Below are 13,376 nucleotides of genomic sequence, written 5' to 3'. Positions count from 1 at the left end.
TTTGGAACGATTAAGCCTCATATCAAGTGTTAAAAGGTTGAACAAACAAAGAGCAAAGTGAAAGAACAGTTGTGGCACATTGTGCTATACAAAGATTTACATTGTTTGTGTGTCGTAGTGTTGATGTGGGATACTTCAAGAGTGTAAAGTATGACGGATCGAAAACAAGAAGGGAAGCAGCTTTTAAGATATTTAAAGGCCATGCACACCAAAATGGGTGTTTTCAGTCATTATCTTCTTACGCTCACTTTGGGCAGAGCTCTGAAAAACAGGTCACCAAACTCAGTGTATAAAATAAGAATTATACAAGTTTTTTTCCCACTAAATCAGGTACAAAAATGCAAAAGAGGTGAATCAGAGAAATGTCGATCAAACACAGTCTATACACACCCACACAGAGATGAGCTCTAATCAGATAAGTGTACGTGGACCAGGTCTGTGTGGGGGCGAGTTGCTCTTAATTTTCTGAAAGTGTGACATTCTGGTAGTAAGTTTAACCTTTGGGTTACTGATAATTGTGATAAATCCATCCTACTTAGTAAGATTTTTGCCTTTGACCTTAATAGGACCATAAAAGGGCATCACAGTGGTGCAGTGTTTAGCACTGTCGCCCCACAGCAAGAGGGTTCTGGGTTTGAACCCACCGGCCAGCTCGGGCCCTTCTGTGTGGACTCTAAATTGCCTATAAGTGTAAATGGTTGTCTGTTTCTATATATCAGCCCTGTGACTGGCGACCTGTCCAGGCTGTAGCCCACCTCTCGCCGGATGTCAGCTGAGATCAGCTCCAGCTCCCCCAAAAACCCTCAAGAGGGCAAGCGGTAAAGAAAATGGATGTGTGGATGGACCTTAACAGACCTTATTAGACGAGATGTTTGTTAAATGTTTCACGTGTGGGAGAACAAGCAGGTTGAAGTTAATAAAGTTTATTTAGTACATAATTGTCATGGATGCTTTCTCAAAGTGAAGATTTCCAACCTCAGCATCCTAAATCATTTTTGTGATGCGATGCCAGGCTGTGTCTTAATACTAGATTTGTTTGGATTTCCTCTGAAAGGAAGCTGTGACGAGTTCCTTACTGCAGCTGGAAAGGAGCAGAGATACAGACAGCAGTCATAATGGACGCATTGAGAAAACTATCGTATTGTGATCAGAAACTTATCAAACTTAAATTCTGTACACACAAAAAAAACACACACAGTCATCTTGGTTACATTCAAAATTGAACCTGAGACTCACAGTAAGTCTTACAGTACACGATAAAGTAACCTCATTTCAGCAGCAGGATATTTTTATTTGATCTTATAATTATCAGTGACTTTAACTATGAGCTCAGCTGTTTTGTGGATTATTTAAGTGTTTTAAATCAATATTGTATCATCTAAAATTTAGATTAGGTTACAAAAACCCCCCTTAAGCCAAGAGGACAGCTCCTCCTCAAACTCCTGGATCAAGACTGAAACAGCAGGATTGTCATGAATTAGCTGCAGAAATCTGCATCTACACAATGATGATGATGATGGTTTATTGTAAGCTGTTGGCTTTTTAAATTTGTAGCAGCTGTGGTGATGATACGTGTAAACAGTGACAAACCACGGACACATAAGGATCTTTCTTTTCTTATCTCTATATACAGTCCAGTTACACATCACCTGCATCTCAAACATACACTGCATTCGTTTCTTTTATATCATTTTGGAACCAAACACAACATGTTTAAAACATATTTAAATAAAACTGTTGATCTTGGCGTATTTCATCCTAACTGTGGTAGAAATCTCAATAAGGCACACATAATACACTCTTTCTCTCCCGTTTCACTTTACCATATAACAGCAGCCCGTCACATGAAACTGTATGTACAGTACCTTACATCATAATGTGAATGGTTTATAGTGCAAGCAAGTCACGAGTTCCTTGATAAGAGCCTTTTTTAAAATAAAGCTGCCCATTATGTTGTGTTATGTTGTGGTTTGCACACATTGCAGATGGTGCAGAGCTGAGAAGCTGCTCGTCCGAGGAGGCCGTCCCGGGAGTTAACGCCAGTCGTTTCCGTTTCTTACAGGTCTTACTTACTGCAGGTGATGGCTTTAGAAGTCCTTTTCCTCCAGAACTGCTACAGTACAGTAAGTGTCTACACCTGTTTCATTCCTCTGCCTCCATGTTGATCCACAAAGAACCATCAAACCTGAAGGAAATGAACACAAGACCTTATCTGGAGTGATTAACAATGACAACAAAGGCATACAGAAGTCATAAATGTAGTAAGTGTGCAGTGATGGGTGTGTGTACGTGTATAAACCATCTCTCACCCTCGGTGTGTGTGCTGTGCTCTCCATTAGGCTCTGTCTCAGCAAACTCGTCACCACCTCGAGCTCCTGCTCGGCCTCACGAACATTTGGGTCCAGCTGGAGGACTTCCTGAAGGTCGCTGCTGGCCGACAGGTAATCCTGAGGATGAGGTCATTCACACACACGCACAGCACAGCGGTTAGTAGCCTGAATCTGCACGTGATCTCTGCGCCGAAGGACTTTATATACTCAGCATTTAGCTGTTTTGCAGCCTTTGTTTTGAAGTGATCTTTCATTTGTACTGTTTGTCCCTGTGATCTGTCTAGATTCTTGCCATATGTGACTGTTTTTATTATGAATGTGTTCTTTTATACACCTGGCGGCAACCAAATTTCCTCTGGTGGGATAATAAAGTTTGACTTGACATGATTTGACATGACTTTGCACACAAAGAGCGAGAAATGGATATGAAGAGAAAGGAAAAATTGCACAAACCGTCCTCCCCCAACTACTTGCAGAAAAATGAATGTGTGTGTTTTGCGATGACGAGTGCCAGGCACCTGTAAACCCTTATAAGCCAGCGCCCGTCTGTAGAAGGCTTTCTTATTGGCCGGCTCCAGCTGCAGTGCAGAGTCACAATCCTGTTTGGCCTCTTCAAAGCGATTTAGCTTCAGGAGGCAAATGGCTCTGGAGGAGAGTCAAAGAGGGCAGCACATCAATTCCTGTCAAACGAAACTACCAATACGGTCCATTAATGTTACTCAGAGGGCAGCATCTCTCCTCTCTGTCACGTCTGTATTCTTGTTTTAGGGGTTTATGTCTATGACTATTGTTAAGTAGAAAAGCCTAACCAGGGACAGGGGTCGCAAATTAGCCTTGGCTAGAAATCCTATATGCAATACATCTGTTTCATGTTAATTTAATCTGTTATTATATGTTATATTTTGCATCGTCCCTGACAAATAAACTAATAAATAAATAAATAGTTTTCAGTTATTTAGTTTGTAATCTCTGTTTGGCCATATAATGAGATCTTTAACAACTACAGGGTGGCCAGAGATTCACTCCCTAAAAAGTTTGAATGTGAGATCTGAGACTACATCCAGATCTCTGTTTCAATCAGACAAAACCATAAAAGAAAAGTTTTAATTTAATTCATGTTCAACTCTTGTCCAGGAGTCAACTGATTATAATATCTATGAAAAATTGACACTGACTGACAAGCAACATTATATTTAATCTCACCAGTGACAACAGATTTCAGACTGGAGTTGACATCTGGACGATCATGTGGTGCCCTCTACTGTTTTTCATGTTATACTGATCATAGTGATTGTGCTTAAATGTGCTCTAGTATCCTGGTTATGATCGTGGTTTTTGGAGCATCCTGGTTAGGTTTTGTGCATGTAAACACTTTATCCTGGTTTCAAAAACCTGGATATGCTACCTGCAGTAGAAACCAGGGTACTGTCACAGGTTGGTATACAACATCAAGACACAGCTGCACACAGATAATTGGAAACCTGGATACTGAATCATGTGCACAGAGATATGAATAACCAGGTTTCACATGTTCCATGTAAACATTATACCCCGCATATAAACTCTGGAACATGAAAAACTCTCTCTACAGCCAGATAAGTGAGACCTGAACAAGTAATGTCACTAAAATGTCAAATGAGGCTGCTGCTCATTTAAAAATTGATCAGGAGTGATGAACAAGAAGCGCCTGAAGTCAGAGACGCTCCTGGTTCATTGTTCAAAAACATCTGTAAGATGAAACTCACACAAGTCCTAGAATTTGGTTTCACTTTTTACAATCTATGGAGCTGCTTTGTAGCTGTGAGTGAATGCTGTTCTTGTTGATGACAAGTTAGTATTATTAGTATCACTTCTGTGATTTAATGCATGAAAAACTGTTAGAAACCTTACAATTTTAGAGCTCAGGATATCCATATCAGATAATGTAGCCTAAGTGAGACTAATTTTCTGTTGCTGTTGTTTATATTTGTTTCAAGGATGATGTTAAATCTCACTGTTCTTTACTGCTCTGAGTGTGCACGCTGAGGTTGTTTCATGCATACCTGTTTGTGTAGACGGCACATTCGTCAGGTTTTATGGTGAGACATTCACTGTACTTCTCCATAGCTCCCTGGAAGTTGCCTTTCTTGACCAGATCATTGCCTTCTTGTTTCAGTAAAGTAAAGCGAGCCTCTTTTCTTCTGGCTGTTGACAGAAAAAATGCAATTTAGCGCAATGAAAAATAAACTCTTTTACAGTGTTATCAGTGTTGCGAAATAGAGTCCAAATGATTAACTAGACTGCATGAAAACTTCATTTTCTTTCAATTAGTGACATCAGTGTCCGTGGAGATTAATGGATATGTGACACATGTCGGGGCAGACTGTGTGGAGTGTGTGTGTGTCTTTGAAGAAGCTTCTCCCATCAGTCTGGCATGCAAAGTTTTCCAGGAGGGATCAATAAATCAATCAGTGTGTCAGCAGCAGTCTGGCCAGAGGGGAGTCTACCACTGCTTACTGAGCGCTCTGCTGTGCTGAGAAAATCATTATATCTAATGACTTGGTGAAAAACACACGTAAACACATCCACAGAGTCATGGACACACACAGAGATAATCTTGATCTGGCCTTTATCAAACGACCCAATTATTGATATAAAGTCTAATGAAAACTGACTCAACACGGCGGAGTACCAAAACAACAAATCAATCCTTGTCAATCTTTTCAAAGTTTGCCTGTTTATTGGCAATAAAATCCACACTAGTAATAAAACCACACACACCAGTAATAAAACCCACACACACCAGTAATGAAACTATGCACTAGTGTGATGTAAAATATTTGGAGGCAGAATTGGCTGCGAGCGTCAGGAGAGCAAGAGACTCGTTTTATTTCAACATTTAACAACAGCTCAACCAAAGTGCAGCCTGTGGCTATTTGAAGCACAATGCTTTCCTCTCACATTAGCTTTACACAAGAGATTAATCGACCGTTAATCGTTCTTTTTTTTTTTTTTTTAACATTTCTTGCATAATTGAGAGGGAATCAAAAAACAAAGAGCTTGAATTTGGTCCTAATAACTAGATTAGACTTTGGAACGACTTGCCTGAGGAGATCAGAGCTGCAAACTGTTCCTTTCTTCTTTTAAATTATTTTTTAAAACCTACTTTTTAAAAATATATATATGTATTTTCAGTGAATTATGTTTTATTTTATGGTATTTTACTTAGTTTTTATCTTTTGTGTTTTTATTTGTGTCCTATTTTTATTACAAAGGCACTTTATAAATGTGTTTTTAAAAGTGCTACAATAAATGCACACTTCCAGTCACCACAGTAAGTAGATTTTCTGAATTATTTGAATTTCAACTTAAAAAAAAAAAACCCACAAAAAACCTCAGAAAAAAAGTGTTGAAAAGTGAAGAGAGACATTATCTTCTGAACAGAAGCAAAGTGAAGGTGTGTCAGCCTGCTGTCTGCTGTTCGACATAAATGGAGGAAGTTTTACTTAATATCTGTCCAGTTGTTAAGCCTGAAATTCAATTATTGAAAAGAAAAAAAATACTTTTCACTGATTAAAGACAGTTCAAGGCAGTTCAACTAATTTTATTTTGATTCACTTTAAGACTTTGATGGCTTAAAATACATTCCTTTATTCTGCAGCTGTACTATGAACAACTTTCCTTTAACTCATTACATCAGAGCACAAAGTGGCCTTGAAAAGATGGTTTCTCAGTCAATTATAACCTGATATATATAATGAAAGGAGCTCAGATCATGTAGATGATGCAACCTCACAATTGTACGTATTGTATATAATTGTTTGCATGTCCTGCTGTTTGTTATTATGTGGAGGACCACACTGGAAATAAACCTTTTTGGCTTTTTTGTGATTTAAAGGACCAGTGTGCAGAAATGGAATATAATACTAAACATTCTATAAGTATGTTTTAATTAGTGTATAATCACCTGAAAATAATAATTGTTGTGTTTTCATTACCTTAGAACGAGCCCTGTATATCTACATAGGGAGCGGGTCCTCTTCCACGGAGCCTGCCATGTTGCACCGCCATGTTTCTACAGTAGCCCTGAACAGACAAACCAAACACTGGCTCTAGAGAGGGCCTTTCGCGTTTTTCGTGAGTTTCACGGCCAACGTAGTTTCTCCTAAATGCTTGGAAGGGGAGGGGGAGGAGTATTCAGTTGGTTGCAATCTGCAGCCTCACCACTAGATGCCACTAAATCCTGCACACTGCACCTTTAATCCTCAATGATTGTAACTATTTTAAACCTGTATGTTTTGGATCATCAAATAAATTCATTCATTCATTCAAATAGGGAACATATTAAATACACAGAAATAGTATCTAATAGTTTTATAGTTTGTTAAGGAAAGTAAGAATATCATTAACCTGTTAAACACATTACAGGATTCATTTTGTGAGTAAAGATAATTTACTTTTTGTTATTCCCACTTTTCCGGAATGACTTTCAGCAAATGACCCCACTGTATTTTCACTATTAGTTATATGTTCAAAAGAGAGGAGAGAGTGGTGGTGAAAGTGACACTAATACTATAACTGTAACAGCAAGAGTTTCCACCTAAAACAACACAACATGGATTGCGGCTGCACTGATCTACAGTCTGGCATCAGATTGGTAGAAACTGTTCACCTCTTAACCAAATTATATGCTTTTAAATAAAAAAAACATAAAATGCTGCATATTTTCAGTGGTAAAATTGGATTTTACTAATAAAAATTAGGTTTTGGCTCTTGTATTTATCATATAGTGCTAAACGCTGACAACGAGTTGAACCGTTTCCCATCTGTTACCCCAGCAACAGCAGTGTACTTTTCTGAGATTAGTGCTGTTCTGTCTATGAGCCATTAGTGTTTATATGTGCGTGTGCTTCATCTGATAGACATTTAAATCCTGTGTACAGCAATTTTGTGCAGTGCATACAAATAAAGCAACTTATTTGTATGCGTATATGTGCTTTTATAGCTGTGTACCAGATGCATTTGAATACATTTGAATATATGATACATACAGAGAGAGCCTTCTAGTCTGAGCCGTCTACAGGAAACCTGACCTGGATTGTTCCATTACAGCAGTATTACACTCTGTGGATCGCCTTCCCCTCTGCATTATTGATGATCCTCCCACACACACACACACATACACACACACAGGCACTATCTCTCAGCAGGAGCGCCTTCACTTCACCACTGCTCAGCATTTGCACACAGATTCTTTCATTGCCCGACTTCTGCTGCTGCCTCACAATTCAAGGGTTTCATTTCACGTTACAACCCACAACTCATCAGACAGTAGTTGAAAAGACAATGTGGTCATTAAGGTGGCAGATTCCTGTCGTCAGAGCAGTGGTATGTAGTCCACAAAGCTAAGAGGAAGTGATGTCACTGACCTTCCTCCTGTGCAGCCCTGGCAGCTCGGGCCTGGGCCACCTCGGCGCTGACCGGCTTGTCTCTGTGTTGCTGTTGGACCGACAGCGGGACGGTGGGAATCTCTGGAAGCTTCTCTCTCCACTCGGGCCCGTCCTGCTCAATCAGCATCCTTGTGATCCTGGCAGAAGACACAAAGAGTGCGACACACAAGCGTGAGAATGACAAAAGCTTTTGCAAGTGCAATGTTTATATTGGCCAGATCAACATTGTGGGCTCCAATTTGCTTGTTGCTAAGAGGAGACTAAAGCTGAGAGGAAGCTGAACAATTTAATCAATGTGAAAATTGTGTGGAAAAAGCGACATATTTACAATTCAAGTGTGCAGCAGGTTACATTTTTGCAGTATGGATATCTTATAGAATTTAAAATAATAGTATTTCTATTTCCCCAAAATATGTATCTAATGTTTTTGTAATAAAATTCACCTGTGACATTTGTATTCAAAGCAAAAACACAGGACAGTGAATTAAATCACAGTGAATGCCAGGAAAACCATCCTGAAAATAATTCAGCGTCTCTTCTTACATGTTGCGTTATGTTACAGGTTGAAATGTGGCTATTTTGGAGAGTTTCCTGAGGTCACCAAAATGTATGTCTATAAAGGTATAAGTCAGGTCAAGGAGATATTTGTGCTCTGTTGTCTCTTTGTTAAGTTTAATTGGCTGCATCATTCTGAAGTTGCAGTTTGATGTCCTACATGGCAAGTTTTGAATAATTTACTGTTAGTAGAGAGGAAGAAGAAGTACTTTATTGATCCCAGTGGGGAAAATGATCCTCTGCATTTGACCCATCCTATACACCTACACACTAGGAGCAGTGGGCAGCCAGGGTGCAGTGCCTTGGTCAGGGGTACTGAGTATTAACCCTAATATACATGTGTTTGATGGTGGGAGGAAACCAAAGCACCCGGCGGAAACTCAGGCAAACATAAGGAGAACATGAAAACTCCACACAGAAAGGACCTGGGATGGCCCAGGACTTTCTTGCTTTGAGGCAACAGTGCTAATCACTGAGTCACCCAAGATGATAAAGTATGTTGATTTCTTGAATACAAATAACAAAAACAGAATACCATAATTATTAGTATATAGTACATACTGTATACAGTTAGTATGTAATATGAAATTGTCTTTATTCAAAACTGAGGGGAACAGACTCTCTCCGTGGTGCTGAATGCGTTGCCTAAACGAAGGGCAGGTTCCACCTCCAGACCTGGTAATCAGGTTTCTTGCTTTTTCTTATCTGTTGTCTGTATGGACCAGTGGTTTTCTAGCCCGTCATCCCAACTGAACACAACAACAGCTGATTCCAGGAGGGGCTAATCAAAGAAATCAGCTCCTTCAGTGTTTGGCTGGTCTTGGTGGCACATGATTGATAAATATGATTGATAATCCCTAGTATAGACCTTTACCAAGGCTTCCAAGAATACCAAACATATTGTCTTTTCATTTCTACAAATATATGATTCAGTGAAATGTTGGAACAAGCAGATATAGAAGTGAACAGACATTTCTGATTGAATTCTTCCGCTTTCTAGAAGTTACAGCAGCCATATTTAGCAGCTGTCGTTTCCTATGTTTGGTTACGGTTTCATGCTGACCTGTGGACACTGTCGTGGGCCGCCTGTACCCCAGTGTCTATCTGCAGGACCGTCTTATAATCCACGTAGGCCTTCCTGTAACGCTCCAGTGACTCATAGGCCATAGCTCTGCGCAAAAGGGGCTTCAAGGAGTACGGCTGCAGCTCCAAAGCCCTAAGAGGATCAGAGAGACACAAAGACAGAGGATCAAGCCGTTTTACACCTGCACTCTGTGTCACAGGCATGTCTGGGTTGATCTGTGGCTCTCCATTCATAAACATGTGACATAAACAAGCACAGAAATAGATTTCTCACAACTCTCGTCGGTGAAAATGTCACTGATCACTTACTTGGTGGAGTCCTGTATGCACTCTGTGCTGTTTCCGTCCTTCAGGTAACAGGCAGCTCTGTTGGAGTAGAGGATACACAGGTCTTCTGGACTATCAATTCCTGCAGGGGGGACAACCACAACCACTCATGTGAAAGACCAGAACACTCCAGTCATCTTTAATCTCATTTTAACTCACATGGGTGTAAGGACAGGCTAGTATTACATGTTCAAATCAGCTCTTTTTTGGCTTTGGCTCTAAGAGCATTTGGATTCTGTGGCCTTGGGCTCGAGTGCAAAGAGAAATTGAGATGATAGAAACAGCTCAATTTAAAGTAGTTATTGTAGATTGTCCAGAGTTGCTGAGGGGATGAGTGGTAGACAGATGGATGTGCGACAAGTCCCTCTGGTAGAGTAATTTTCTACTCTGTCCTTTCTCCTCTGAGCCTCAACTGCAGTTTCACAACCGCTAGCAGAGTGTCAGTCATTATGCGCCACTTCAGTGCCTGTTTTTTTTTTCCAATATTAAAAAAAATACATCATCATACATTGTTAGTCAAGTCAGCAGTTATATCTGCTAGGATATTAAGTCTAGTCCGGCCTTGTCTCCAGTGCAGCAGAAGAAGCGATCACTCCTGCCAGCTATAAGAGTAAAAGTTGGCTAAGTGCTTTTAAAGGTGCAGCATGACATTTAATCTCACCTAAAAGCCCCATACGCACCAGCACATGACTTCAGTGTACAGCCAACACTCCACTGCATTCACAAATCACCACTGACCTTTCATGCCTTAGCTGCAGTTTATGGATTTTTAACCTTAAAAAACTTTTACCACCAGTTCTCTACACGGGCAGGTGACGGATCTTAAAATAAGTTACCTGAAAAAGGAACGCATGTGCATAATACAATCATAACTGACACGGGATACTTTGGATTATGGAGCCAAATGACGCTCTTAAGTATCTGATATCCTTACAAGGGCAAGAGGCTTTCTGTCTGTCTCCCATCTGTTGTTGATTCAATGATAGTGCCTCGTTGTCCATCGGATGTTTGAAGACTTTTTTTCATCAAAAAGCACATTAGAGAGAAAGATTTATACTGTAGAGATGATTTCAAAACAGGTGCACATACAGTATATGTATGTATAAAGTATGAGGTAAAGTATACAGTCAAATCCTCACACTAGTTTTGACCGTGTGACTCTTTACTAAAGCTGAGACAACTAGTCAGAATACACAGACAACTTGTTTTTTGTTCCTGAGTAGTTAGTGTTATTTCTTAATTGCTCTACCTTAAAAGTATAGAAATTGACTATTATTCCCTTCAAACTTTGCTTTCATGACATTGAAAATTATATTTTGAAATTTACCTGTTTCTGATGGGAAAAACAGGCGAATTTGCAAATTTTCATTCACATAAAGTCAGAAAAACAACATATGAATCACCAGATACAATGATGGAAGAATATAATTGGGGGCTGATTCATGAAAGTGATTTACAGTATAATTGTAAATCTGGAAAAACTATTCACTCCTAAATCTTTTGGGGTCATTTTTGTATATCTTTAGTATAAATACATGTTCATTTTGATTCATATGTTGTTTTTTCTGACTTGTGAATGTGAATAAAAATGTGCAATTTTCAGGTCAATTTCAAATATTGTCCAGATCACAAAAGCAAAGTTTGAAGGAAATAATAACCATTTTCTATACTTTTTAGGCATAAACAATTAAGAAATAACACTTACTACTCAGGAACAAAAATTGTGTTACATAGTGATATTAATCGGCAATAATTTTGATAATCGATTAAGCAAAAATTCCAGAAATTTGCAGATTCCAGTGTGTCTTTTTGATGGTTGGATTGTAAACTGAATGACCGACAAAAACAAGCATTTTGGTTGTGTCACTTTGGCCTTTTGAAGCACCTTTGTCACTATTCTCTGACATTTTATACAGCAAACCATTTTTTAATTGAGAAAACAGTTGTTAATATCAACCCTACTCTCTAGTGTAATCTTTTAAGTATCAGCTGTCATGTGGCGTGCAACTGTTGATGACACTGACAATGTCGATCCAGGCTATTTAAGGATTTTTGGTGATACTGCACGCTGTGTATGTCAAGTTTGACAGTGCAGAATTGCTTTTTTAATACATGACTGAAAGATGAGGGTAAAATATGCCCTGGATTAAATTTTTTTAATCAACAGAGGTGTTTTGCCTCAAATTAAATACAGTTTAGCAGGTGATGGCAACAGGAAAATAAACATTGTTCAAATCTTCCTCACCTGCTTCAGCACAGCCATCAATGGCTTGAGAGTACTTCTCCAAGGCGTCCCCAAACTGCCCATGTTTGAAGAGGTGGTTGCCCTCGTTCTTGAGCCGGGCTAGGTGAGGAGGAAGGGCCCCAGCAGGGGCGTCCAGATAACTTGTGTCCACTGCAGGGCTGCCCTGCTCCTCTTGTCCACCAGCAGGGCTCCTTTCCCTCTGAGTGCCGTTGGCCACCCCCTTCTCTGTTCGGGGCTTTTCCACGCTTCCCCGGCTCCTCATCCCTGCCGTGGCCTGATCCGGTCTAGCTCCCCCTCCTCCTAAGCTGCCCGGGGGTTTCTCCTGTGCGTTCCCCATAGCTGCACTCCCTCTGCAGTGTGTTCAAACTCTTCCTCCCTCCCCTGCCTCTCCTCTCAGAGCTGCAGCTACATCTGTGCCTGGCTGGGGATTTCTGTCGGACACGCCCCCTGGATGAGATGTCAGAAACTACGTCACAGTGGGGGGAAGTGCCACAGCGATGCAGTACTGCAGTAGGACAGCTCTGATGGGAGAGCCTCAGTTTAGACTTCAGAGCAAAGGGCTCTGGTGGCTCAACTGAGGTGGGAAAGGACGACAGACTGAAATATGAAAAAAATGAATGAACAAAAGGACAGATAGAGAGGCTCTTGAATGCAAACTGAAATACCAAATATTTGCAATTTTACACAATCACAAACATTAAGAGTTGAGTTGCTTCTTTGATATTTAATTTAATTTCATTAAAGATTAAATACTTTGGATTATTTCAAAAGGCTATTTTCATATGAGACATTTTGACATATCACTGTAGGAAAAGCACTGGCATAAATAATAAAATTAATGATGGCTGAATTACACGGCTTATTGGATAGACTGAACAGCGCAGAGCCATTGTTAATTATTTAATTAATTATTTATATAATTATGTTATTAGTAACACACTTTTCCGACAGTGACTGCTGGGAAAATGCCTGTTAGGCAAATTAAGGAAGCACTGTGAAGAAATAGATCTGAGCTCAGTCTTGTGATGGACATTTTATAGAAAAGCCAAAAAATAATTAACCAATAATAAAACTAATTATTAAATGCAGTCTTGTTTGTCACTTAAAGCTGTGTGTCTTTAGATTGTTCCTCAAAAGCAACTTTTCATTTGGTAACTTGAGTTTGAAAAAAAATGTATATAATATGTATATAATTTCATTATTATGATTATTATTAATGGATTAGACCAGTGACGCCGAACTAGGTGCTGAAACTCCCACAAGGGGTCGCTAGTTAAAGCTGAAGGGTTACAATTTTATAACTAAGAGGTTAAGAAAGCAGAAAAAACACTTTTCTGCATCACAAAATGACTCATATTTTCAGGAATAATATTCAATATAGTAGATTTTTTAATTACTTTAAGTAAA

The 13,376-nt window shown here is 39.5% G+C and overlaps 1 protein-coding gene across 2 annotated transcripts; it reads right to left on the bottom strand.

The window, feature by feature from the left end:
* Positions 1-907: 907 nt before the first annotated feature.
* On the bottom strand, positions 908-13,076 carry spag1a (sperm associated antigen 1a). Of its 2 annotated transcripts, XR_006100204.1 has the most exons (9): positions 11,970-13,076; positions 9,707-9,806; positions 9,378-9,530; positions 7,739-7,896; positions 4,373-4,514; positions 2,849-2,975; positions 2,310-2,447; positions 2,074-2,185; positions 908-1,081 (listed from the first exon to the last, which is right to left on the bottom strand). XR_006100204.1 is itself a non-coding variant. In XM_042435699.1 (8 exons), the coding sequence occupies exons 1-8, from the start codon at positions 12,304-12,306 to the stop codon at positions 2,180-2,182; spliced, it is 1,161 nt and encodes a 386-aa protein (XP_042291633.1). In that variant the 5' UTR covers positions 12,307-13,076; the 3' UTR covers positions 908-2,179. The 2 variants fall into 2 exon arrangements, 1 of the variants encoding a protein (XP_042291633.1); XM_042435699.1 differs by having other exon boundaries at positions 908-2,185.
* Positions 13,077-13,376: the final 300 nt, after the last annotated feature.

The sequence above is a fragment of the Thunnus maccoyii genome, chromosome 15, assembly GCF_910596095.1.
Source record: "Thunnus maccoyii chromosome 15, fThuMac1.1, whole genome shotgun sequence".
NCBI classification, from domain to species: domain Eukaryota; kingdom Metazoa; phylum Chordata; class Actinopteri; order Scombriformes; family Scombridae; genus Thunnus; species Thunnus maccoyii.
Note: the sequence above shows the minus strand (reverse complement) of the source record. Positions and strands in the feature narration are given on the sequence as shown.

Excerpts from the sequence above, each read along its gene's own strand:
- spag1a (XM_042435699.1), bottom strand. The coding sequence starts at position 12,306 with ATGGGGAACGCACAGGAGAAACCCCCGGGCAGCTTAGGAGGAGGGGGA. Across the intron at positions 9,807-11,969 it reads TGATGGCTGTGCTGAAGCAG|GAATTGATAGTCCAGAAGAC; the intron begins GTGAGGAAGATT and ends TCCCCCCTGCAG. Across the intron at positions 2,976-4,372 it reads TGTGCCGTCTACACAAACAG|AGCCATTTGCCTCCTGAAGC; the intron begins GTATGCATGAAA and ends ACTCTCCTCCAG.